Below are 25219 nucleotides of genomic sequence, written 5' to 3'. Positions count from 1 at the left end.
TAAGCAGTTATTAATTGATTACCCTCATTTATAAATGCATTCAACCAAATAAAAAAGATAAACACACACACACGGGTTGGACACAACCTGGCAACCCAGTTTTAGTTATTGGTTTATAACCAATAAGCATGAGTAAATGGAAATCATTCTTTTTTCTTCTTCTCAAAATCACGAAAAAGTGTTTGTCTTTGAGACTATATGGCAAGTTTTAAACCAACCTGTACCAGGAACAGCCACACCCACCAGGAAGTGTTCAGTGTAGTAACGTGAGAGGCCACTATAAAGTGTATCATCCAGTATGTCCTAAAAAAAAGGCGTATAAGGAAGCTAAAAAAACTAAATAGTATTAAAGCATCTATAACTTTCCTGAAAAAAGCCCCCCTTTCTGAAGTCTGGTGAATGACGGAAATGTTTTCTCCAGAGTAACTTTCTGATGAGGAGGACCGCTCTCTATGGATCTCAGATGATGCTGCAGTTGTTTTGCAGCCTGTTTTTGTTTCTGCTCTGATCATCGCGCTGACAAATGAAACGGCTCGATGCAAAGCGCATCGGCCAAACAGACAACAGTGTCTCGGGTGCTCGAGTTTGAATTATGATGCCTGTCTCGGGTGATGCACAGACGGTGCTGATCGCGTTGCTCCTCCTCGACAGACTTTTTCGATTTGAAGTGTAAAAGGGACTTCAACCGGAAACCAAACTTTTTTTTCTTCGAACTTTTTTTTTTCTTCTCTGAAGCAAAAGAGGAAAAAAGAGAGAGAGAGAGAGACGACCCTTGGTGTCATAAACTGCACGGTTCCTTGTTTTCTTCACTTCTTTTGCGCCTGCTGTTGGAAATGTGTCAGCTGCCGACCAACGGGGCAGAAGTCAACAGTTTCTGGCGAGGATAAAGGGCGACTTCGAGGGATTCTTTTTCGGGCTAGTCAACGCTCACATAACGGATTTTGGTCCTTATCATGGAAGATGTGAGTATCACTGCAGTCCGCCCTGTGTGCTGCTTCGCTTTTTCATGCACTTTATACCGTCTTTGCAATGTAGAGCTGTAGTTTTTCAGACATTTACAGTGAAAGTGAACACTTAGTATGCATTCAGTGTGTGATGTTAGACAATACTACTTTGCAAGGGCGCGACCAAGTTATTAGAAAACAGATAGGGCCCATAGAATAGACTAGGTGTCAATTTGGAAACGCTATTTCCGTGATTAGTATTACTAATTAAATAAATAAGTTAGTTTGGGATTTGTTAGTGGTACCAAACTGTCCGCTGCGGTCAACTAAGTCAACAGTATTTGGCACGAGAGCACCTGCCCACCTGTCAATCTTTTTCATCAACTTTGGTCAGAGGCCACGAGAAACGGAAGCGAATTGTTGCATTTGAATGCGACCCAACGTGTGGGTGTCAACATATGACCATAAAAGCAGAAATATGGACCTCTTAGTCAGATGTGTGCATTGGTACATTCGGCATTATTACAACTTTCATTTAATATGTATGCGAAATGCATTTCAACATGTATTATTGGGTTGCATCATTATTGCATAGTTATTTCCCAAATTAAATTGACTTGGTAGATTGTACCTTTTGCCGAATCCGCTATGATATGTCAGTAAAAGAGTTAATATAGGCTTAATAACCTTTCCTGTTTTCATAATTACAAAGTAAGTTGTGATTTGGCACATTTATGAAGGAGGCTTGGCTTGCAGTTGCCAATAAGATAACCGGTGTTAACTAGCACTCGTCACAAAACAGATCATAACGAGATTTTGCCGTTTGATTTGTGGTCTATCCAAGTAGAACGAATGCATTTGATCCTAAAAACATAGCCGACATACTTCAGACATAAGCTACTTTGATGTAGCTATTGATTAACTGCAGTTTGAGGAAGCCAACCTGACAGAAAAAAAGGAAGTGGAGACATAGCCTACTATGTGTACCTACAGTATGCAGGGAACTTGTTGCAAACCTTTTTTGTGCACGCCTTTGATTGTAGCATTGATCAAAAAACCCTCACATAAAGCTGCCTGTTCTTCACCGCCCATGATCTGATAATTAAATGCAGCTTTACTTTCTTCTTTTACTTGTCAATACGAATCCCTCTCCAGGCCAGACTATGAAAGCGAACCACGAAACAGCTACAACCCACATTTAAACTGCACGCAAGAATACATTCTCCCTTTATGCTGTGTGTGGGCAACGACTAATGAACACAGTGAGACAATTATGACTGTGACTCCATCAAAATGAAATGTTGAAGTCATATTCAGGCTACAAGCTCTTAAGCTGCAAATAGAGCTTGTGTTTAAATACTTTCAGCCAGGTATACACATTACACTGTCATGGTGGTGAGGTCTGATTGATGACGATTGAAAAGGTTGCATCTTTCATAACCTTTTGTTATTTTGTATTGATCAGTTCAGTATGTGTTTTGTGGATGGCTTTGTGCCAGAATTGGAGTCTCAGTATATTCTTGTGCAGCGGACGGTGGTGGGACTCGAGTTCCTTTTTCAACCAGCATCGTCTGTCAGCCCCTCAGATCAAATGAACACATGCAAACATCTTCATTATAACATTGTAATGTAACCCAGCAACAAGCTGAAGTGGGACGTCTTTTTAGCCTTTGAAACACTGAAAGTTACTTTGCACACGAAGGAATGCCATTATGAAAAATGTCGGTGCGTTATATGGCAATATACCGTATGTGAATAAGAGATTCATGAATTTACTTAAATCCTTAACCGACTCAATATATGGACATTTTGTGATGTGATAATAAGACGTCCAGTGCGGCTGGAGATTCCCAAAGTGCAGATGGGCGAGGTCGAATGGGACTTAAACTGCCTGAAAAGGATCCAGTAGAACATGCAAGAGTACGTCAGCATTCAACACTGCTGATGGAAGTCTGCGAGGCTCGATGTATCTTGCAGTTGTCGGCCTTTCACACTGACGTTCAAATTGAAATGTTAATAAATTGTAAAAAATGTTGAGTTCCAGCTGAGGAAATTTGATTGGTGCAATGATTGTTAGGGTACACACAGGTAGTTCGTAGGACGGCAGTGTAAAGGAATGAGAGGCTAACAGTCAGCGGCTTGTTAAAAGAAGCCTGTATCAGTGTTTCCAGGTTATACAGAAGTACGACGTGCTCCAGTCTGAACTGCATGCTGTGACATAAATATATAGATATAAAGTTTATATTTTTCAACTTTGTTGTTTGGATATTGTACTCTAATATCTACAGCTGAACTGAAACTGCTTGGTGTTCATGACTGTAAAAGATTGTCAGTATGACCAACACCCACTACTTGGCTGGCTTCCCCACTGACAGCTGTTTGGCTCTAATCTCTTTCTTTCGATTTTTGTATTTGTCATTTCCCGTTTTCCTCCTCTCTACCTCACATTCTTCCTTATGTTCTCTATCTTTCACTCGCGAAAACCCTTCCATGATGGATCGTTTGTCTCGGCTCTGTGAGTCATCCGTTTATCTCCATCCCTCTGACCTAGAGTGCATGGTGTGACGTGTCTGCCCGACTCATTCAGCAAAGAGGAAACAGACTGCCACATTATGTGTCAGGCAGAAAACAATTAACCCTCTCTCATGATCATCCTGCTATCCAGGCCTCTGCTGCACAATGGATGTGTGTGTGTGTGTGTGTGTGTGTGTGTGTGTGTGTGTGTGTGTGTGTGTGTGTGTGTCGTGTCGTGTCACTGGGGCGCTGCTGACAATTTCTGGGAAAGTGCCTTTGTGAAAAGAGAAAGTCCTCAACATTGAATGCATGTGTGTGTTGTCGAATTTGTGTGACAAAAAAAAGTCCTCAAAAGATGAAAAGAGGAGTGAAATGTTCTTTTGGACGACTTTTTTTATTTGTTGCACAAGGGGTTAATTTCGGATTGAAAGGAAATGGTGAAGTAATGCTGTTGTTTGCTACATTGATGCTTCTCCATATTTCTCACTCTATTCTTCATAATATCAGGACATGTCTCTGTCCATCTGCGTATACAGAGTTGCAAAGTGGGACGACTGATTTCAAGGTTCTGGAAGTAAAAGTCCTGCTCTTTGTTACATAGACAATGTCAGCTGACAGTTTCAGCATTTTCACAGCTGGGATGGGCATGACACTTTGGTTGAAACATTCTTACTTTAGTCTCGTCTATTTTAGGAGAATGCCAGGATTAGAAAGACTATAATTCATCTGTAGTCCTGGGCCAAGGTGTTATAAGAAGCCTGTGTACACGACTCCTCAGTGTGTTTCAGCAGAAACATCCAAAATCACTGAGCTCCAAAGGATGTGCACCACAGAGCAGATGTTAAAGATTGTGCTGTTGAGAAACATCATGAGGGCTGCAACTGACAACTGTTGTTGCTGTTGAGCAATCTGTCGGTTGGTTTCTTGAGGAATAGATTCATAAATCCTCTTTAAAATGTGGAGAAGTAGTGTAAAAGCGGCCATCACACCTTCTTAGAGCCCAAAGTGACGATGTTAGAATCGTATGTTTTTCAACTATGGTGCCGTATTTTGGTCTGAAACATTTTCAAAAATCCGCTACAGCTGTAATGGAAACAATTACACCATCTTGAGCTTTTGTGTTGATTACTTCCGCTAATATGACATTTCAAAAACGGGACTGAACAGTGAAGAAGACAAAACCAAGACTCGGTCAGAGACAGTTGTGGAGGAAGTGACCATTTTTGGAAAATGGGTATACAGTTACATTTGGCAGATTAGGCCCCGTTGTATGAGGGAGCTGTCAAAGAATTACGCTGGGAGGATTAATACCGCCTTAATAAACTCACGCATGAAAGCTTGGTTAAATGAACAACAGGATAAATACAACACATGACGTGGATGGTTGGGATGGTGGAGTGTCTGGCCGCAGTAGCCGCGCTGCACAACTGCATGGATGTGATTGGACATGGCCCATCAGCTGATCGCTACACAACTGGTGATTGAGCCTGCGACTGTGAAGCATGAACAAAACAGCTGATGCCGCGACTAACATCATGCTTCCTTAAGTCTGGTCAATTTACACTAATATTTATGGATGGCTGACATTTACTTCTTTATTTTGTGTGAAAACAAAGTTGGTCCAGCCATCACCATATTTGGTGCTAGAGGCATGAAACAGGAAGTGAGTCATGGTCGTGATGCCATGGTTAGTACGGAAATAAAATTATTTATTATTATTCTCTCATTATTTACATTTGTCAGTTCAGAATAAGTTTATAATAAGTTTTTGTGAAGCCAATCGTGTTCAGAGGTGACAGGTCGTGTGAAAGGAAGACCGTGGGTGCTACGTGTGCATAAAAGTTCACGCTTGGCCGTGACTGCATTATAGAAATAGATATCCTCCCTGCCTCAGTAATCAAACTGTGAAAACATTCTTGCACCACCATCAAATGACAGTACTGATTGGGCCTATAGTGTGAAACACATTGACCTCTTTTTCAAGTCAAGATGAGTCCAAGGATTGTAGTCTGGTTTGTATCAGTAAGTCAATTCAGTACTATTTTGGATTTAGTCAAATAGAAAATACCAGTAGAAGCATTGGCGTCTTTTTAATGGTTATTTGTAAGGATTTCCTCACTGACAGTGATGCAACAGTAAAATAAAGAACAGTGTGTCAGTGCATTTGTCGTATTGTTAGCAAGCACATCAGAGCTGTTTGAACTGTGGTCTGTGGTGTGATATGTAGAACAGAGGCCTTACTGTCACAGCTTTACACTAAATAAGTAAGCAGGAGAGTTTCGATATATAGCATGTTAGAATGCATACATTGTGTACAGTGATTGGCTCGAATCCCAATGCAACACTGAGCAACGAGTAAGTTATTATTGTAGGGTGTGGACAGGACGATCAACCCAGCAGTTACACGTGGAAACAATCCCGTCATTTACTGCAGTACGTTTGGCTGTGACAACACTGGCAGTAACGTCACCAAACAGGAGGTGTATCTTCACAGGGGAGTCAGGCATTTTTCTATCTGACCATTTCCAAGTCAGAAATACTGAATAATAACTTGATTGTTTTTTCTTTTCGGCTTTTCCAGCCTTTATTTTTGTGCAGCTTTCGTCAGGGCAGAAGCGGTGACCTCACTGATTGGCAGGTTTCATTTAAGCATGATAACGGGTTCATCATACAAGCAAAACAACGTATTCGTCCAGCCCCGCTGTCTTCCCCAAGGCCCGAGTTGTGAGGGGTTAGTGGGGGTAAAGTGTGAGCTCCAGTGAGGCTTGTGGTGACTTCATGCTGGGCAGGTCAGCGTGAAAATCAATGAGTGCCAGATGCTCCCTGACCTAAAACTTCATCAGAAACACATGTGTGCTAAGGTGTGCCTATTCTACAAAAAACCCTGCTCTCTCTTCCTCTTTTAAGACCCAGCTTGTGCCGTAGCTTCAGCATATTGTAACTTCATAACTTCTTTGTATTACTTTTAATCTGCACGATGCAAGATGGCGTTTTTTTGGACGTTTCGGTGTTGACCACACCGCAGATAGGACGGCTAATAGATCGCACAAAGTTTTTTGAGATAAAGGTTTTGGTTTCAGAGCAGAACAGACTTCCTGTGTTAGTCCAAAAGTGGAGACCCATAACCTACTATGTGTAATATCGCAGTGCGGAGCTATAACAGTCAGCTGAGCCCTGAGTAATGGAAACCTTCTGCTGCTGCTCTGATGTAAAGGGTCTGGTCAGTGCAATGCTGTACTGAAGTGTTCCATATAGCCCCGTCGGTTTTTGTCACCACATTGACCCGTGTCCGAGGCATGCCAAGGCCCCTCTGTGCCCCAACGCTGCTTTCCTGCACTTGCACAGCGAGGCTGCTTTGTCGTTTTTACGCGGCGAGCGTTTCCTCATCGCACTCTGTCACTCTATTTTGTCACTCGAAGTGGTTCTGCAAAGTAGCTTCTTTACATTTTTATTTTTTCCCTTCGGGCTCTCTGTCTTTGCTCCGCGCCTGGCACTCCTTTCTTTGCAGCAGCTGCACTGCTGTTTACCACATTGAGACACACACTCACAGTTACAGTGAAAGTGGAAAAACAGTTTGATGACCTTCCACCTAATCCCCCCCCCCACTCCCCCCCCCCCACCACAAAAAAAAAATGATATCCTGTGGAAGCGCCTCCAACAGAAACAAAGGCTGTGAATGAAAAAAAAGGAGCATCTGGGTCGACAAAGCGCTTCCTCCATGAATCGATATGCTGACACGAGTCCATCTTTCACGGAGGTTGGCAGCTACAGTGTAGTCTTCTTGGATTCACCAGCAGTTACAATAGACTACAATGGTGGCTACATTCACCTGGGAATATTATCAACATTCTATTCTGTAAAAAACAGCAACAATCTTTTGTAAGATTGGGAGTTTTTTTTATTTTTTTTTTATACTTATATTTTTTGCATCTTATTTCATACCCAAAACACACTGCCATTGTTTTCTAAGTATATGCAGCATGCACTAGTTGAATACAGCAGCACTCTGTGCCACTTTCGTTATGAATGTTAAATGTTTCAGGTCCCTTATAATTTGCTCACAGTTTCATTATCTATCGCTCTCTAGTGAGTGTGTTTTCCGCTGTATACATAGCATCTGCTGCTGTCATGCTCTTCATTTTTTATGCCCTGACACTGCCCTTGTTTTGGCCGCTTTGTAAACAGATGCCAGACTACCATCGCTTACTACCTATCTGTGGGCAAATAGCGATGGGACAAAACACGTGGGAAGCTAATGTGCAGAGGAAAGCACAAAGTGGACAACGTCCAAAGAGGCGAGGTGTGTCAGAGGCGCTGCGTGTTTTCAGGAAAAGAGGGCAGAAATGAAAAAAGTCTGATAAGAAGTGAACCAAACTAGTTCTGCAATAACACATTGTAAGCAGAACTGGGGGGTTTTCTCACTGGCTGCACAACTTTGATCTGAACTCAAAGTCATCACACAGCCACATTTCCTCTTAAACTTAAAGGAACATCACCATGTCTTAGATCTGGAAGTTGTATAATTTTGATAGAAAATAAATGATATATATATTTTTTAGCGGAAATCAGATAAAAAACTCATAAACACATGAGTGTCAAAACAGGAAGAAGTCATTAAATACTATAAGCTGGTGTCATCTGGTGAGTAATTTAGAGTACGATGTCACACACATTTGCTGCTGTCAGCATAAAGAGCAAACACACCGGCGGTGTAAAACATCCGCTTCATAATCGTGAAATTATGAAATAAAATTGAATTTAAAAAAACGTTTTATTTACTTAAACTAAGTTGGCTCATTTACATATCTATACAACATTTATTGATATATTTATCGGCTGATCTATATATTTCAGGATTTATGTCACAGTTAATTTCATCGGCATCTATATTTATTTATTTGATATTGAATAAAATGGCATTCCATACTTTTCTAGTACAGGTATACTGTATAATGCCATTAGTAACAATGAAAAACTGAAAGTGATAACCGTCTGCACTCTGCTCGTGCTGTGGTGTGTGCTCTGAGAGTGATTTCCTTCCTCTTATCATTGCAGGGTGCAAAAGAGGACCCAGCCCAGAGTAAAGAGCCAAAGTTCCTGGGTAAGGCTGGCTGGGTGAAGAAGGCCCCCGCCAGGCTCTTCACAAGCTATAAGGACCGCTACGTCCATGTGGAGAAGACAGAGATTGTGGTGTATGAAAATGAGGTACGCTGCCATTTCTGCTGCAAGTTGTTTCTTCCAACTAATGCAGCACTTTCACCATTATGCACCATATTCCTGAACTGAATCATGTAACTGTTGGAACTCTATCCTGCTTTCATAAAATCACAGACAGCTCTCAGTCACATAACTGTTCAGAATACTGTGGCTACAAAGACAATGCAGTCCTCGTTAGAAGGTTGTTGGGTTCTCTCTTTACTGAAATTGTTGATATTAACAAAAAGCTAAAATCTTGTCATCTTTATCCTGTAACTGGAATAAGAAATTTGCCCATAATCTTGTTTTGCAGGACCTGCAGAACTGCTTAGAAAGGGTTGACCTGGAAAACTATGATAAGTGTCATGAATTAAGGAGCCCCTTCAAGAAGAAGCACAGGCTGATACTGATTCGGTCACCCAAGCCTGGAAACAAGGTGAGCTGGGAGATGCTTTGGGGGAGAATAGTAAGAGATAAAATGAGATCCCGCCATCTGGTTAAAAGGAATACTTCACCCACGAAATGACCATTTGTATGTCAGGTACTCGCTGCGTGTCACCTTGGATTCTTTCAGACAACTTTCTCGCATGCAACAGACGATAAACGGAGTAAATCCTTAATGATATAAAGTAGATGTAGGCCATGTTTATTATAAAGAATATCAGCAGCTAAAAAGGGGAAGTGAATCTATATCGATATTTTGTAATCAATCATGAATCAGTTGATACTTTAGATCTACCACAGACTAAATGATTGTTCTTGCCTACCACACTTTTGTTAGCACTGAAAACTTTAGCTATTAACAAAGTTGCACAAAGTGTTGCCGCAATTCGGAAATGCACATTAACAATTGTTTCTTTTTTATCTGTTAAATACCACTAAACTATGTTTACTGTGATGTTACTCCAACGCAACAAGCTGCTCAGCAGCACTCGCGGTTTCCCACCACGGATGTAGTGTTTTCCACCGTTGTCTTTCGGCAATACGTCACCTCTTGAGATTTCAGAATGAGCCTCGTCCATGAGCGAGACTCTTTCCGTAATATTGTCAGACACTTATAATGACAACCAGAGGCTTTCAGTGGCAACTAGCACTTTTAGTGGATGTACATTGATGGTGCCAGCTGCAGTCCCTATTAGTCAGTTTGACACAAAAACATGGCACTTTCCCCCCCCAGTCCGTATGCAGTGACCAGGCTGAGGAGTGAGTCAGACACCAGTATCATACCGCTCTGGACATACTGCTGCATTTACTCATTTGAAATATCCACAATGTATGGCTGTGGCTCTATAATCTATAATGGGTTTTTTTTTGCTCATAGTAGTACAATTCTTTAAATGTTATGTGATGATAAAAATAAGATTCCAATAACCTTGGTAAAGACGAGACATTAAAGGCAACCCGTGGAGTTTCTGACCCTTAGTTGAGCAATGGAGCTACTATTTCTTCTATTCTTTCCAGCCGTATTATAGCTGAGACTAAACCAAATGTTTTGATATCCATTGTCACTGCAATTTTCTGAATAAAGGCGAAGTAAAAAAAAAAAGAAGGGAAACGTCGTTACAAAAGATTGTTTTGCGAGTTGAAATACCATCATTCCACATTTGACAACAACACTCTATTTGTTAAACTCCTGAATCGGTCGGTAGTTTGTAGTCTATTGTGGTCGTTCGGGGTGAATGAAGTGAGAGGGCCCGACCAGGATGTGAACAGCTACTTGGCTGCCACTTGGTTTCTCCGGGGTAACCCTCCTCAGCTCTGGCTCTAAATGGCTGAATGGTGCCAAAAAGATTTACTTAAAGCAGCGCAGCAGCCAGCGTTAGTTTTACTTTAGTTTATCAACCTTATTTTGAAATGACGATTCTGTACAGCTGACACGAGTCATGTCTTTATGTGACTGACAGGTCCATGATGTGAAATTCCAAGCTCAGACTGCAGAGGGGAAGGATGCCTGGATTAAAGCTCTGATTGATGGCATCAATCGAGCAAAGAACAAAGTCTTCGATGAGGTAAGCGTCTCGAAATTTCAGTCAACGACATCCTCACTGAGTTTTTATACACGCTGAGCTCATAAAAGCTCAAATGGATTCGGTGAAAACACAAATCAATAAGCGTTCTGTTTTCACAGGTGACGGTTGATGAAAGCATTAATTTAGAGCATGTTACCCGAACGAGGCCCAAAGGGAACCGTAACCGGCGGCCACCGACCAGGATACACATGAAAGAGGTTTGTGTGTGTGTGTGTGTGTGTGTGTGTGTGGGTGTGTGTGTGTGAATGTGAGAATCCTTTCATGTGTGTGTGTGCGTGTAACAGGACACTGTGTGGTTGGCTCTGTCGCTACAGTGAATGAGTCTAGATTTGAATTTCAACTGTGTTGAGCTTGTTGTTCTTCTCATGATAGGGTTCATTGTCGGTTCAAACACACTCAGTAGGTGTGAATGTGTGTAAGAAGCTCTGGATAAGAGCGTCATCTGAACTAAATTGTTCCCGTTGGTGATTTCATGTGGAATTGATATTTTCATAGCTCACATGAAGTATAATATTTTTGGTTCCAAATTTCAAGACTCGTTTAATCCTAATATTAATTACAGTGACTGTTGTGAATTAAGTATATTTAAAATACTATATTTATTATTACTAAATATATATTACGTATATGTTACAACATTTTAGAAAAACGACCTTCTGCTGTTAATACAAACTCCGCACTTTATGTTTACCAGTTGTCTTGATCAATTCTGGATGATCCACATCATTATTTCCATTGCTTTTTAACAGAAATGTTGTTGTTAATCACTAATTAAATCACTTGTACAGATTTTCGAGCGTTCATAATCCCTTCCCTTTCTGGTAGACTTTCATTATGAAATGTCTGAGCTGAGTTTCAATGACAGCAGCTTTACGCTGAAATAAAACAAAGACGTAGAAGTGAATTTGTGAATGAAAACAGTATTTCTGTTAAAAAGAGAAACTCAAATGCAGCAGACTGGTGAATATGACATGACTCCTCTGGCCTTTTTTCACCTTTTGCTTTCATTAGCAACCAGCACTTATGTTTGTATAACAGCTTTTATTTGAGAATTTATGGTATATTGGCTTTGGATTTAATTAAACGTCGACGTGATATCTTTTCTTGCCCTGCAGGTAGCTGATGTGTCGTCTGATGGTATCCTGCGTTTGGATCTCGATCTTGAGGATGCCATAATGCCTAATGGGACCCATCATTCCAGTGTTGATGGCACTGAAACCCCCAAAGAGGCAATCAAAGCCCCAACTCCTCCGTCCAATGCCAGTGAATCTGCTGAGGAGGAGGCTCAGATTGAGCCAGAGGTCAGTCCCCAGAAAAAGGTCATCAAACCTCCCATGCCTCCTACCAAAGAGGCAAAACGCAGTTCAACACCTGAGGATGAACCTGACAAGGATGAGAAGAAGGTATAATGCGATACAACCCTTATCATACAGTGCAGAAATATTTGAGTATGTCGTTCTGTTTGCATAAAATGGTCTCTAAAAAAAGGTTTACATGTTCTTAAGGTCCTGAAGCCGCCAATGCCTCCATCTAAAGAAGCCAAGCCGTGTGCTTCACCTGTTGATGACGCCACAGAAGAAGAGGTCAAAGCTGAGAAGATGTCTGAAAAGAGTCCCGATGCCAAGAAAAAGACAGGTCCACCGCTAACCCCTCCCAACAAACCCAGCTCCAGCGGCTCCCTAAGCAACCTTGCAGAGACCTCACAGTCCAGGCCAAACTCCCACCCTCCAACCCTTCCATTGAAAGAGAAGAAACCATCCAATTCTGCTGTGGAGCCAGACCAAAAGGTTCGAGGCACGACTGACGAAAAGTTGGTGAAGGAAGAAGGCGGTCAAGAGGAGGCAGCAGGAACAGCTGCGGAAGCACATGAGGCAGACAAGTCGACATCTAAAGAAGCTCCACCTAGTGTCGGAGATGATGAACCTGAGAGTCCCGGCGCAGAAGGACAGGTTTCTGAAGAGGAATCGGAGGAGACTACAGGTAGTGACATAAGCAAAGCATCCGACAATGAGCCACAAGTACCCACAGAGACACTCGGGAAGAGCATCAGTCCTCTTCTAATCCTCAAGAAAAGGCCTGAGAAACCTGTTGAGCCTGACACACAAAATACAGGCGATAACGCAACTGTAACGCAGATTAATGAGGGACAGGACCCTATTGCGTTACTGCCAACAGCCTCAGATACCTCAGCCAGTTCTCCTCAAGCAGAACTGGCTGAGACACCCAGGAGTGATGTCCCCTCAGTAGTCGTCTCTTTGAATGACCCGGTCAGCGACAGCCTCAGCCTGACTCCGCTGCTCTGCCACTTGCCTGGGGAGAAGAAAAAGAAGATGGAGGAGAAATCTGTAGACAGCGGTCAGCACTCAGATGATGACAGCGAGGGCTCTGGGAGCGAAGACACGCTGGTGGCGTCTACGGCCGCGTTGAGAGGAATCCACGCTGGTCTGGATGTTTTTGACACCAGCGAGGATGACATTCAGATCCCCGTTAGCTCAAAGCCGAAGAAGGCTCCACCCAAGCCTCAGGTTAGACCCAAGGTCTTCTCCAGTCGGCGCTCAGGGCCCACTCCGCCCCTCAAGCCCTCAACCAAGGCCAGGTCAGCCTCCATCGCAGATCTGCTGTCTGATGACTCTTCAGTCTGTGTTCAGGCGAGACAGCATACCAGAGCTGTGGCTGGTGGCAACGGGGCCCCCGGTGCCGCCATCATGAAACTTGAGACCGAAGTGGCGCTGGAGATGGAGAAGACGAGGGAGCTCCTGAGCAGAGTGTCCCAGTCGCAGGGGGGAGGTGACGGGGATGGCAAGACAGAGGATCTGCTGGCCAAGGCCATGGAGAAGCTGAAGAAGGCCGACCATGTCCTGAGAGAAGTCAATAAACTGAAAATTGCAAACAACTCGAGCTACAGGAAGAGCTGGTGAATGTCAGTCACAGCAGATTTGCTTAACCCCTCTCCTGAACAGCGATTGTCCAGTCATAGCTTAACAACCTTTGATAGGCACAGCAAGCCTGTCAAGCTTTGGATTTCTCCACATAGTTACTGTATGATTTGCATGAGGCTGAAGTAAAAGTGATATTCGGTATTGCCTTTCCAAAACTAAAAACATGCCAAACATGTCAGTAATAGATTCAACAGGGTGTTTGTCCGCCTCAATGTAAGCCGCAATCATTAGCGTGTCTGGCTAACAGGCTTACTACCTACAGTTACTCCCAAGGTCTTTCAAATAGCCTTTCAGCTATTAGTTTGTGTGGTTATTGGTTTAAAAGAAACCCTATTCACAACGAGCACATCCACAATGTACTATTTCCCCACTGTGTGGAGGCCGGTCCTGGAGTTTAGACTAACGTTAGCGACTCTGTCCTGTTCTCTAATGGATCTGCATCCTAAAAGCCTTTTCACTTGTTATGTTAAAATTGATCTGTGACATTCGAGCCCTTGCCAAATGAGTTAACACAGAAAGGGGGAAAGAGCATATGGCGACAGAGGAGCAGCTAGGACTATGGCGGAAACTATGGCGGATAATTGTAACAAGCGTCCAAGACAAGTTTCTGGAGTGGATGTTTCAGATAAAAAAGAAACTTGGCGTTGAGAAGAAGGATTTATGTCCCAGTGAAACGGAAGTTAGAGTGTCTTTAGCTTCTGCACTGTGACGTATTCCCAACTGAAACGGGAACAGATTTGAACAGTTAGAAGAGGGATTTAAATTAAATCCTCGCGTCTGATTGGACCACTAAAAAGTGGGCTTGCTTAAAATGTAGCACGATATAGAGCTACAGAGGACTGTGGCTCCGCACAAAACCTCTGTCGCTAAAATTTGCAGATTGATTGATGGATGGATGTCATGATATTGAGTTCGGTTGGTACTAGCTTACGTAAGCACACTCAGCTTTTGTTTTACAGGAGGAAAAGCTGAGTGGATTTTGACATAAAAATATGAAGAAATTGATTTTCTTGTAATTGTTTTGCATTTATTGTTAAAATGGCATTTTTCAATTCATCTCAACATCAAAGTAAAAAAAAGAGAGAAAGCAATCAACGTAGAGGACAAACACTCCTGGGGGCGGGTAAGATGCGGAAACCTCACTGGCATAGCCAAGTCATAAGCAGCGTCAACGGTGTTTGTGTAATTTCTCTCCCTACCAGAGGGGGCAGACTAAAGTTCCTCACTCCAGCTTTAAACGAGACATCGATCAACTTGTGGAGATTAGGACTCATTCTTGCAGCATGCTATTGACTGAAACTTGGGCAGCATGACTCATTTTTTATGGTTATGCAGCACACGCAACTGTTCATATAACTGCTCATTATTAACTTAGTGCAATTATTTCTATAGTTTAACTCTGCAGCTGAAGGTAATGCTTTACGCTCTACTGTATATATATCATTTTTTGTTTTTAATATGAAATATCAGTCATTTTTGAGAACAAGTACTTGAAAGTTAATTAGAGAATTAATAATACAATGACAAAGCAGCACTGTCAATACATTGAGAACATGCAACAACAAAAAAGTACTAAAAAGTGTTAATACCAAATTACACAATTGTTTTAATAGTTTACTCTTCTTTGTGAATTGAATAGGCTTTTTTTTCCTATTTTCAGATACCATGTTTATGCTGGCAGTTTATGAGGGAATTAATATTGTACATACTTAATGCTTTTATTACAGCATGTGCTGTTCATTGTCGATGAGGAAAGATGTACCAACCTAGCTCAGGAGTTCTCTGAAATAAATATTTTCAGACTAATCATGTGATTAAAGCAAAATAAAGTGCTGGTAATCCAAACTGATTCCAGTTGTGTTACTAATGATACTGTTTTGATACTGATATTGTACATAACACTGAACAAAGCTTGTAGCAGCCCTCTCAGCTCCAACCAACCCCTCTTACAGTTTAATTTCACTTGTGTCCCTATTTCTGTCTCCAATTATTTGTTATTAAAAAGATGTGACGATAGTGTTTAAGACTATTTCAAATATGTCAAGCCTTTTAGAAAATGCAAGAATATGTTCTAACCTGACATATTGTACTTGTTTGATACAATTTGCTATTGCCCAAATAAACAAAGTGAAACTATCTGTTTATGTTTTGTGTCGAAGAAAGTGTTACATCTATTCTGATTTACTTTGTGGCCTATTAATTCCCTTCAGAAAGATCTGTTTTCAAACCTTGCTGAAAACGGCCAAGATGATTTTAGTCTGTCCACTTAAATTGTTATTTATGTAATGCTAAAACAATACTTCATCAGTAAAATTGGCAGAGCATTTTCAACAAATCTGAACAATCAATGAATTGTTTGTTTTGTTTAAACAGTAATCTTCCAATAACAACATGTGTGATGGTGGTAGCTTCGCAAATGTGAGGATTCGCTGCTCTTCTATGCGTCACATCACTTTAAACGTACCGTAATATCTGATGTGAATAGTATTCTTTAGGATAGCACAGGATGTTTCACCTTTAAACGTTGACTTTAAAATAAATCATTTTATTTTGAAAATCGTCACCGGAAATTGTATTTCCACAGTTTTACTGTGTGGCTTGACAGAAGAAAACTGTAAAGCATATCGTCCAACCTTCTTTTCATCTCCGGGAAGAAAAAAATATACTACCAGCACTACAATGAGAGAGACGAGGGCAAAGAGTTAAAACAGCGCAAAGATGGAGGACGGGCTGGTGTCGGAGGATGATATCTGTAAGTACGAACAGGGAGCGACCGACTGCCATCTGTCAGCAGCGGTGATGAGCGGCGGGCTTCAACGTTAATTGTTACTTTCTGACAACCACACAGGACGGGTCTGTATTCCCGTGGTGTTTTACGCGATATGAATATCCGTTTGTGAGGCGGACGGCGGGCGGTAACGTTACTTACTGTACAATATGTGACGTTTTAAATACAATATTCATGTTCTGTTACCTGCTATAACACTGTCACTTTGCGTCAAGATTTGAGAATTGTTCTCACAAGTAACCGCTTTTCTTAAAGTGCTTCCTCTCTCCGTGTGAAATTACGACTGAATTAAGGAATTACGTGAATTACCGGGAAACGTCGGTGAAAACATCACAGACGGAATTTTCCACCTCATCTCCATGTGCCTGTCATAGACTGATATTATATTATAAGGAGCATGTCAGAGAATTCCCAGCATGCAGTGGCTTTCAGATATGTACCAATACTGTCTGTATCCTTCTGCCAATTAAGTGCAATATACCAATGTTCAGTGCTTCAACACTGCTCCAGCCAGTCATGTACGGGTCAATAGCATGAGTCTTATTGAATACAGTGCAAATGAACTTGTGTTTTTTTCTTGCTTCTTGCCGGCCTGCCGAACACACTTGATAACCCTCCTTGTCTGTGATCCCTGACAGTGCTTTGGTCAGAAAAGGAGTTCCACGACGCTGCGAAGAGGAACGACCCGGAGAGAATGCAGGAGCTGATCAAGAAGGGTGTGGACGTCAAGGCCAAAAATAAAGTACGCCTGCTGAAGGGGTTCTTGCCAGTCGTTGGCTTTTCGAATTTACAGTTTTGAAAGCCGCATTATTTAATTTCCATAGCAAGTCTGCACCCCGTCTGCAGTCCCTCTACTGACCCGGACACTTACATGCCCAGGACAGTTACAATCACACGCACCTTTGCACAACTCTACAGCTCTACCACACTTGACACTTTAATGACATACTTGTTTTAAATGTACTCTTACTTGTTTGTTTATCATATTTCATTGCCATTTTTTACATTTTCTATTTTTTAACGATGTCTTTTACTACTGCACTATGTTTATTGTCACGCACCAATCACCAAGCCAGGTTCCTTGGCAATAAAAGCGTTTCTGATTCTGATTCTGAAGAAAAGCCGAAGTGAAACCGTTGACGTTAATCGAGGCGACAGAGACATTTTCTAAAAAGGGAGCGAGGCATGCCAATGTACGTTTGGGTACGACTGTGTCTGAACACCATGTGTGTTACAAACTCAGGATGGAGAGCACTATAGTGATGAGCCACAATGTCAGCTGGAGTGTTATTGATCAGCGATGGGCTCGGGTGATCAGGGGAATTTCATTTCATTTTTTGAATGGTCAGTGTTTGAGAGTGTTGGGTCTAATTCAGCCGTGCATGCACTGCGAGTGTCGCCCGGTCACGTATCTCTCTGTCTCTGTGCAGGTAGACCGCAAAGCGCTGCACTGGGCAGCGGGAGCCGGGAACGAACAGGCTCTCCGTCTCCTGCTGGACCACGACACTGACGTTGATGAGAGGGACACTGTACGTACACACTTTTGCAGGGAGAGCCACTGGACTCATTCATTCCCCTGATGCAGACATATTAACTCATTGACATGATGGACTCAAGTGCTCATGTTAATTGTTGCGCACGTGTCCCTTCTTAAATAAAACAAACATAAAATTCGATGTCATCTATCAAATGTAAAATGCTTCACTGACTATTGTGATCACACTAATGTATTTGCACAAAGATAAAATAATTTGTCCCTTTGTACCATTTTCACAGAAAATGCATGTCTTATCATCAATATTCGACAGAAATAGAAACAGAAATTGAGTATTGTTTTTAGGTAGAACATGAGAACAAAACCACAGAGTTTAGTAACAAAGCCATGGTCCCTTTATTGTGACCTCAACAGACAACACTGTAAGAGGAGCGCAAAATAAAAGAAGCCGACACATTCAGGTCAGTTAACTCAGTTAGGAGCCACACAGTAGGACAGAGCCAGACGGAGTACGGAGAATGCTACTTTACATACTCGTACTGTCAAAGCTTCACTGTTTTATAACACTTCTACATTCATTTTTTTTTGGTCTACAGTTTGGCATGAATGCTCTGCTTCTCGCGTCCTGGTTCGGTCACCAAAAGGTGCTGCAGATCCTGGTGTCCTGCGGGGCCAAGCTCAACTGTGACAACAAAGTAAGAGCTGCCTGGTGTCATCATCGCCGCAGACTCAAAACTATCAGGGTGTCGTCCGATTTGATATCTCGTCTTTTTTTCCGTGATTGCGTGCACGTGTGTGTTAGGATGGCCTGAGCATGCTGCACTGTGCCGCCCAGCGAGGCCACATCAGAGTTCTGGAGTTCATCATGGAGGACCTGGAAGACGTCCGACTCGACAGAGTTGACAAGGTGACTCCTTGCTCTGCACTATTTCAAATTTACACACCACGGATGTTGGAACTTGTCTTTTTGTAGAAGATACAACTCTAACTCTTCTTTCCATACTGTTACTGTAACAAACATTATGCTGTTTGTCATAAGAATATCAGCAATATGCCAATAAATGAAGGTGAATGGAACACAGTGTGTATACACATCATGTTTATAAGCATCTCCTGTGTAGGCGGGGAAGACGTCCCTCCACCTGGCTGCTGAACACGGACAGTTTGAAGTGGTGGAGTTTCTGATTGGAATGGGCTGCACGCACGGTTTAAAGGACAAGGTAGTGACACACAAACACACAGTGATCGCGCTCAAGCAAACACGCACGCATAATATTTGATTTGTGAGGCTGTTAAAGCCACCTTTAAACAACCAAACAGATTATAGCAGGATGTGTTGTGACCTCAAATCCTGTGTACACTGGGCAGGGAAACAGGCCACTATAGACATACGGTGGGTGGTTGTACCACACAAACATTCCATCAGTTAGTTCGATTTTCTTGTGTTCAAATACAATTCTCTCTCCTGTTTATGACTCAAGAACTGGTGAATACATTTGTACGTTAGCATGTTGTGTAAATTAAAACTCACCTCGCGACAGGTTAGGCAGGTTTGTGTGGCGATTGTCGACACACTGAGGAGGTCGGCGTGTTAAGAAACTGCGATTCCACCATTTCTGGTTCAGGCCATAGCACCAGCGAGGCGCTGACAGCCCCTCTTGACTTGTGTTGGTAGAGGAAGTTGTCTCAGATGGTAAAGTGCTGTTGTGTCTGGACTACAGGAAGAGAACACAGCCATGCATCTGGCAGCGAGGCGTGGGCACACAGAGGTCCTGCAGAAGATGGTGGAGACCGGAGTCGACGTCGACGAGAGGAATATCGTGAGTGGACTGGACTGGGCTGCATTCTTTGTGCTACTTAATTACAGCGGCTGTGGTGCATCATTGGCAGCTTGTCTGCATTTTTTTTTTCAGGTACACTTGTCACAGTATACACTTTCTACTGTTAAACTGCAGTGTGTTTTCTTGCACCATCAAATATATACAATTGTTCTGTGTGGAGAAATAAATAAGTAAAAATCTATCTTTTGACTAAATAATAAATCGAAAGAACTTCCAAAGGTTTCAACTCGAGAAGCATCTACCAGAATACTACAATGGGTGCTTTACGATGCAGAGTTAGGATTACTGCTCCTGTAAAGACATTAAGCCTTGTCCCTTTAAAATAAATGAAAAATCGAATTATGTATTCATATTATTTTCCACTTTTACCAAGTTAAATCTTTTAACCAACTTCAGTCCTGATAATAACTATCAAATATCAATTCATTTGCAGAATTTAACCCTTTGAATGTCAGTTTGTTTCTATAATGTATGAAGAAAGTATGAAGAAAGTCTGGGATATATATATATATATATATATATATATATTAGTGCTGGGCAAGTTAACGCGTTAATTTCGCGTTAACGCATTCATTAATTTACGCCGACAATTATTTTATCGCGTGTTAACGCATTTTTAAAATTTATTATAATATTTTATTATTTTATTTTTTTATATTTAAAGACAAGAGACAATACATATACATAACAACAAGAGGATGACAAGAACAGTGGGATAAAAGCCAGCAAACATCCTATCGTCAGTTGCGGTAAAGTCAGCAGACACTCAGATCTCCGAGGTCAACTCAGCAGACACTTACATGTTCGTGCACCTATATGCTGAAATTCACCGTAAACGCATTTAAACAGCACAGATCGGGAGCGAGCGAAGGACTTTCAAAGTTAGTGGAAACATTAACGTGAGACAACATCCGGTTTCTTCAGACGAACATCCGGTTTTCAGAATAAGATGCCAACAAAGTATAAATTATATTCACATTCAGTATAAAACATGCTATCTGCATCTCGTGAACCAACTGTTACTGCCCTTTTCTTCATATAGCAGTACTTTTAAAATAAAAGTGCGCAATACACTACTTTTGAATTCATTGTTGAACTTGAATGTGATTAATCGCAATTAAATATTTGAATCGTTGCCCAGCACTAACATACACATACATACATACATACATATATATATATATCTATATATATCTATATATAGATATATATATAGATATATATCTATATATCTATATATATCTATATATATATATCTATATATATATAGATATATAGATATATATATATATATATATTCAGTTCAATCGCTAAAACCTGTTAGTTGGGTGTAGCAAAATAATATAAAATGATGTTACAAAATTTATATATTAAAATATATTAAAACGAATTTAAAAAAAATGTAAACACCACCGTCACAAACAGAGCAGCATCATGCTATCACCAATGCACCTGTTGTGTTTTTAGGATGGTCTCACAGCACTGCACCTGGCAGCTGATGGAGGTCACTACGAATGTGTCAGGCTGCTGCTGGAGTCCGGCTGCAATGCCAACGCACAAACTAATGTACGGTTTGTTCATTCGATGTCATATATCACTTGGAATAAACACAAGATCTAACTTTGTATTCTTATTTTTATCTTTCGACACACTGAAAGACCTCCAAGATGAAATCCTTGTTTTCTTCCGTCTGCAGAAGAATATGAACGCTCTCCATTACGTGGCTCAGCATGGCTTCGACAGGGAAGCCAGTTTGCTGCTGGAGGCAGGACTCAACAGAGATGCTGTAGACAATGTAAGTAGTGGCCGCTCCCATGGGACGTGTGTCTTGGTTCGTATGGTGTAGAAGACGCAAGCGGCTGGTGCTGAAAAATGAAACAAATGCGAAAGTGCCTAAAAACTGCAGTTCCTCAAATGGCCACATAAACATGTTTACAGCCTGGTACAAAAAAACATTTTAGACTCTATACCTAACATCCCCGTCTGGGACAACTGTACGGGGCTGAAATTCTACCAGTTTCATGTTGATTTTCACCGTATCGATTTCAGGGAGATTTGAGCCGTTTCGGTCCAAAACATCAAAATCAAAGAGTGCATTGTTAAGATCTGCTTCTGAAATCCCCACATGACTAAAGAATCATTTGTGTGATCTTTGAAGCTAAATAGCCGTGTTTAGAGTAAAGAGGAAAACATTTTCATCGGCAATATAACAGAGAGCGTACCATAACATTTGCTATTCATTCACATATCAGATTAAATGTTCTTCATCTTTCTTTGTGTTTGAAACCAGCAACACAACACAGCGCTCCACTTAGCTGTGTTCAACAACCACACCGAGGTTTTACGGTTGCTTATAGATGCCGACTGTGACCTGGACATCGCTGACAGTGTGAGTACAAACCTCGACAGCTGTTAAACACATTGACAAACATAACAGCAGCTGGCTGCGCAGGACCTCCGCATGGCCACGTTCATTGCAAGAAGAATGCATGTTTCAGAAATGACACAGCGGCTACAGTGCAATCGTGTCACATTTTCCGTCATGTGGTTCGCAGAGACAACAGACTGCTTTGCACATAGCAGCAGAGCACGGCTGGCAGGTCCTGGCTGAGATGATGCTGATCTCTGGTGTTAACCTCAATCTGACCGACAAGGTACCACACAGCACACGGCATCACCCGGAACAGAATACAGCTTCTCTGGTGTCATGATGTACTGCTTTTGTTCTACTTTTTATTGTGGAGCACTGCAGTGTATCAAAAGTAACATATCTCACTGGGGGGGAAACAATCCCCCTACTATTTAGTAAACAGAAAATAATAATACAAAAAACATTATAAGAACAGTGGCATTATGGAAACAAACCGTGATGTGTTAAAATTCTGAAAATAAAGGCATATTTGGTAATTATGATCAGGACTGAAGTTAGTTTCTTAATATGATATAATGGAAATATAGAAGTTAAGTACGAGTAGCTCAGGCGGCAACCTCCAGTTCTGCCGAGTGAAGCTGATGCGGAAGCATCTTAAAACTTGCGTTCTCTCTACTGACCAGCAGGGGGCGACTCCTCCGGTTGCAAAAAGAAGTCAGATTGGATAGAAGTCGATGAGAAAATTACTCTACTTCTCTCTTGATTTATTTGAGGTTATATTTCCGTGCTAATGCTGTTGTATCTATGTTATGTTATAGAGTAATGGATGTCTTATACACTGTGTTTTATTGACCATATCATATACTCAGCAGGGGAAAAGGTGTCTGGAGGTGGCAGCCAGAGGAAACCATGTCATCCTGGTCGACATGATCATCAAAGCTGACCGCTTTTATAAATGGGAGAAGGTGAGTTTATCTTCATTGCATCTGAAACCTTGCCTTTTATCTACTGACCAGCAGGGGGCGACTCCTCTGGTTGTATAGAAGTCTATTAGAAGATGACTCTACTTCTCTCTTGATTTATTCCCTCAGTAAACATTGTAAACATGAGTTCATGGTCTCAATCTTTAGTTTCAAGTCTTCTTCAATACAGCATGATGTTCATACAGTAAATGATGGTCCATTTAGAGTAAAATGGACCAAAGAGTAGGGGATGCTTTGGGGTGGAGGCTGATTGACAGGTTGCTACCACAGCGTTTTTCAGTCTGATAGTTTGTCTTTTGTGTTTGTCTTAGAACTTTAACCCTTTCACTGTGTGTTTTCGCCTCATGAAAGTTCATTGTAACATTTTGGCTGCCTAAAAAATGTCTTGTTCAGCATTCGTTTGTACTTTGTGGAGCTCAGTGCCAGATGATTGTTACTTATGTGTGACATTAAAGTTTGTCACAAAATCTTTGTGCCCTGCTGGATTCCTCTGTTACCTTCACTGCTGCGTGCCGAGGCTCATGCGTTGCCACAGCATCTATGTGGGTTTGTTGTTGTGCCTTTGGGTTGTCACGTACCCTTGATTTAATTTGCATCTAATCGCAGTACTCCAACCATCTTGGACATGCGAGTGAGCTTTGCTGGTTTTAACAGTTGTTTAACGTTTTGTGTTAACTTCAGATTCACAGATTTGCACAGTATGCCACATGTATACCAATGTACACACTTTGTATGAAAAACTTCAGGATCAGATGGCCAGCGAGCAGGACTCCTGGGTGCGGAGACCTCTTAGCTTCAAGCAGGACCACCAGCAAGAGACACAGCACCTCCGGTCTGTCCTGTGGAGCCTGGCCACCAAGCACCTCTCCCGTGGGGAGTGGAAGATCCTGGCACAGCACTGGGACTTCAGCAACGCACACATACGAGCTATAGAACAACAGTGGACTGGTGAGCTACGCAGACCTCTGGGAAATAGTTCAACAATCAAGTGACTTGTATGAAATGTTCATCAAGTAGCTAGTTTCCAGCTCAGGTGCAACCAGTGCATTTGATAGGTGGCACTGAGTTGTTTAAAAGAAAATTGCAACACTTTATCACTCTCTCAATACTGGTCTTTGGTCACAATACATGTGCGTGGATTTTCAGTTTTCACCCATCTCAACTGGGACTTCTCAAAGATGTTGATACGTATTGTAATTCTGAACTGAACCTCTAGGTATGAAAAGCTTCAAAGAGCATGGTCACCGAATGCTGCTAATCTGGCTCCATGGAGTCGTGATGGCGGGGGAGAACCCGATCAAAGGCCTCTACGAGGGGCTGGTGGAAATCTCACGGACAGACTTGGCAGGTGAGCACAGGAAACTGCACTGCGGTTTGTATTCTTGTATAAGTGTCACTGCTGCACAGAGCTACACAAGGGCTTTAAAAAAAAATCTGAAATACTTTTGCGTTCCCTCGTAATATTTTTGCATCACCTACCACGACCCGGGCACAAGTCTGTACCGTTGCGCTGTACCGTTATTAAGGTCCTTAATAATGCTGTAACTAATTTATCACTTTTCTATTTCTGCCGAGTGAAGTAGCATTTTCGACGATCTGTGCTCGTCTATTTCCTGGAATCTGGAATGTGTAGGTGCATGATGTATCCTTGTTGTTTTTCAATCATCCAGAGTGCATCCGGCAGAAGGCAAACGCAGAGACCAGCTCCCCCAAAATGTGCTCTGCGATGTGATGAACACTGTGAGTGACTGCGAAGGCATAGTCTCGCATAGCCAAACCTATTTCCACAGCGCTAAAGAAAGGTCTGGCTCCACACATTATCATCCCGGTATGGGACGCTCTGTTTTGTACGTCTTTAAACCAATTACAATCGTCTTTGGCGTTGTAAAGCACAGGATGCAGCGGCAATGTCCCTCAAAATAGATGCAATATGGCCAAATGGCAGGCTTATACACACAGTCTACATCCAGTTGGTCAGACCGCTGCAAAGGTATAACAAAAAAATCCAAGATTTCAGTTCACTTCAGGACTCTTTTTAACTGTAAATGCCCAGAACCGAGCCCATGAAAAAGCATTGTATTATCCGTGGCATGACCGGTTTAGATAGTCACACATTGA

The 25219-nt window shown here is 41.9% G+C and overlaps 2 protein-coding genes across 2 annotated transcripts; both read left to right on the top strand.

Moving 5' to 3' along the window:
• The first annotated feature begins 631 nt into the window (after positions 1-631).
• On the top strand, positions 632-15741 carry plekho2 (pleckstrin homology domain containing, family O member 2). Its single transcript, XM_079289356.1, has 7 exons — positions 632-962; positions 8514-8663; positions 8968-9090; positions 10559-10663; positions 10783-10881; positions 11800-12087; positions 12190-15741. The coding sequence occupies exons 1-7, from the start codon at positions 954-956 to the stop codon at positions 13600-13602; spliced, it is 2187 nt and encodes a 728-aa protein (XP_079145482.1). The 5' UTR covers positions 632-953; the 3' UTR covers positions 13603-15741.
• Positions 15742-16341: 600 nt separating this feature from the next.
• On the top strand, positions 16342-24833 carry ankdd1a (ankyrin repeat and death domain containing 1A; the record flags this gene model as incomplete). Its single annotated transcript, XM_079287328.1, has 15 exons — positions 16342-16375; positions 17050-17153; positions 17842-17940; positions 18503-18601; positions 18709-18813; positions 19028-19126; positions 19628-19726; positions 21215-21313; positions 21444-21542; positions 22038-22136; positions 22303-22401; positions 22988-23083; positions 23848-24049; positions 24318-24449; positions 24772-24833. 15 exons carry the CDS (start codon positions 16342-16344, stop codon positions 24831-24833), a joined length of 1527 nt encoding a protein of 508 aa, XP_079143454.1.
• Between the last annotated feature and the right edge of the window lie 386 nt (positions 24834-25219).

This window comes from Melanostigma gelatinosum, assembly GCF_949748355.1.
Source record: "Melanostigma gelatinosum genome assembly, chromosome: 2".
Classification (NCBI taxonomy): Eukaryota; Metazoa; Chordata; class Actinopteri; order Perciformes; family Zoarcidae; genus Melanostigma; species Melanostigma gelatinosum.
The sequence above is the reverse complement of the archived record's forward strand: the minus strand, read 5'-3'. Positions and strand labels throughout refer to the sequence as shown.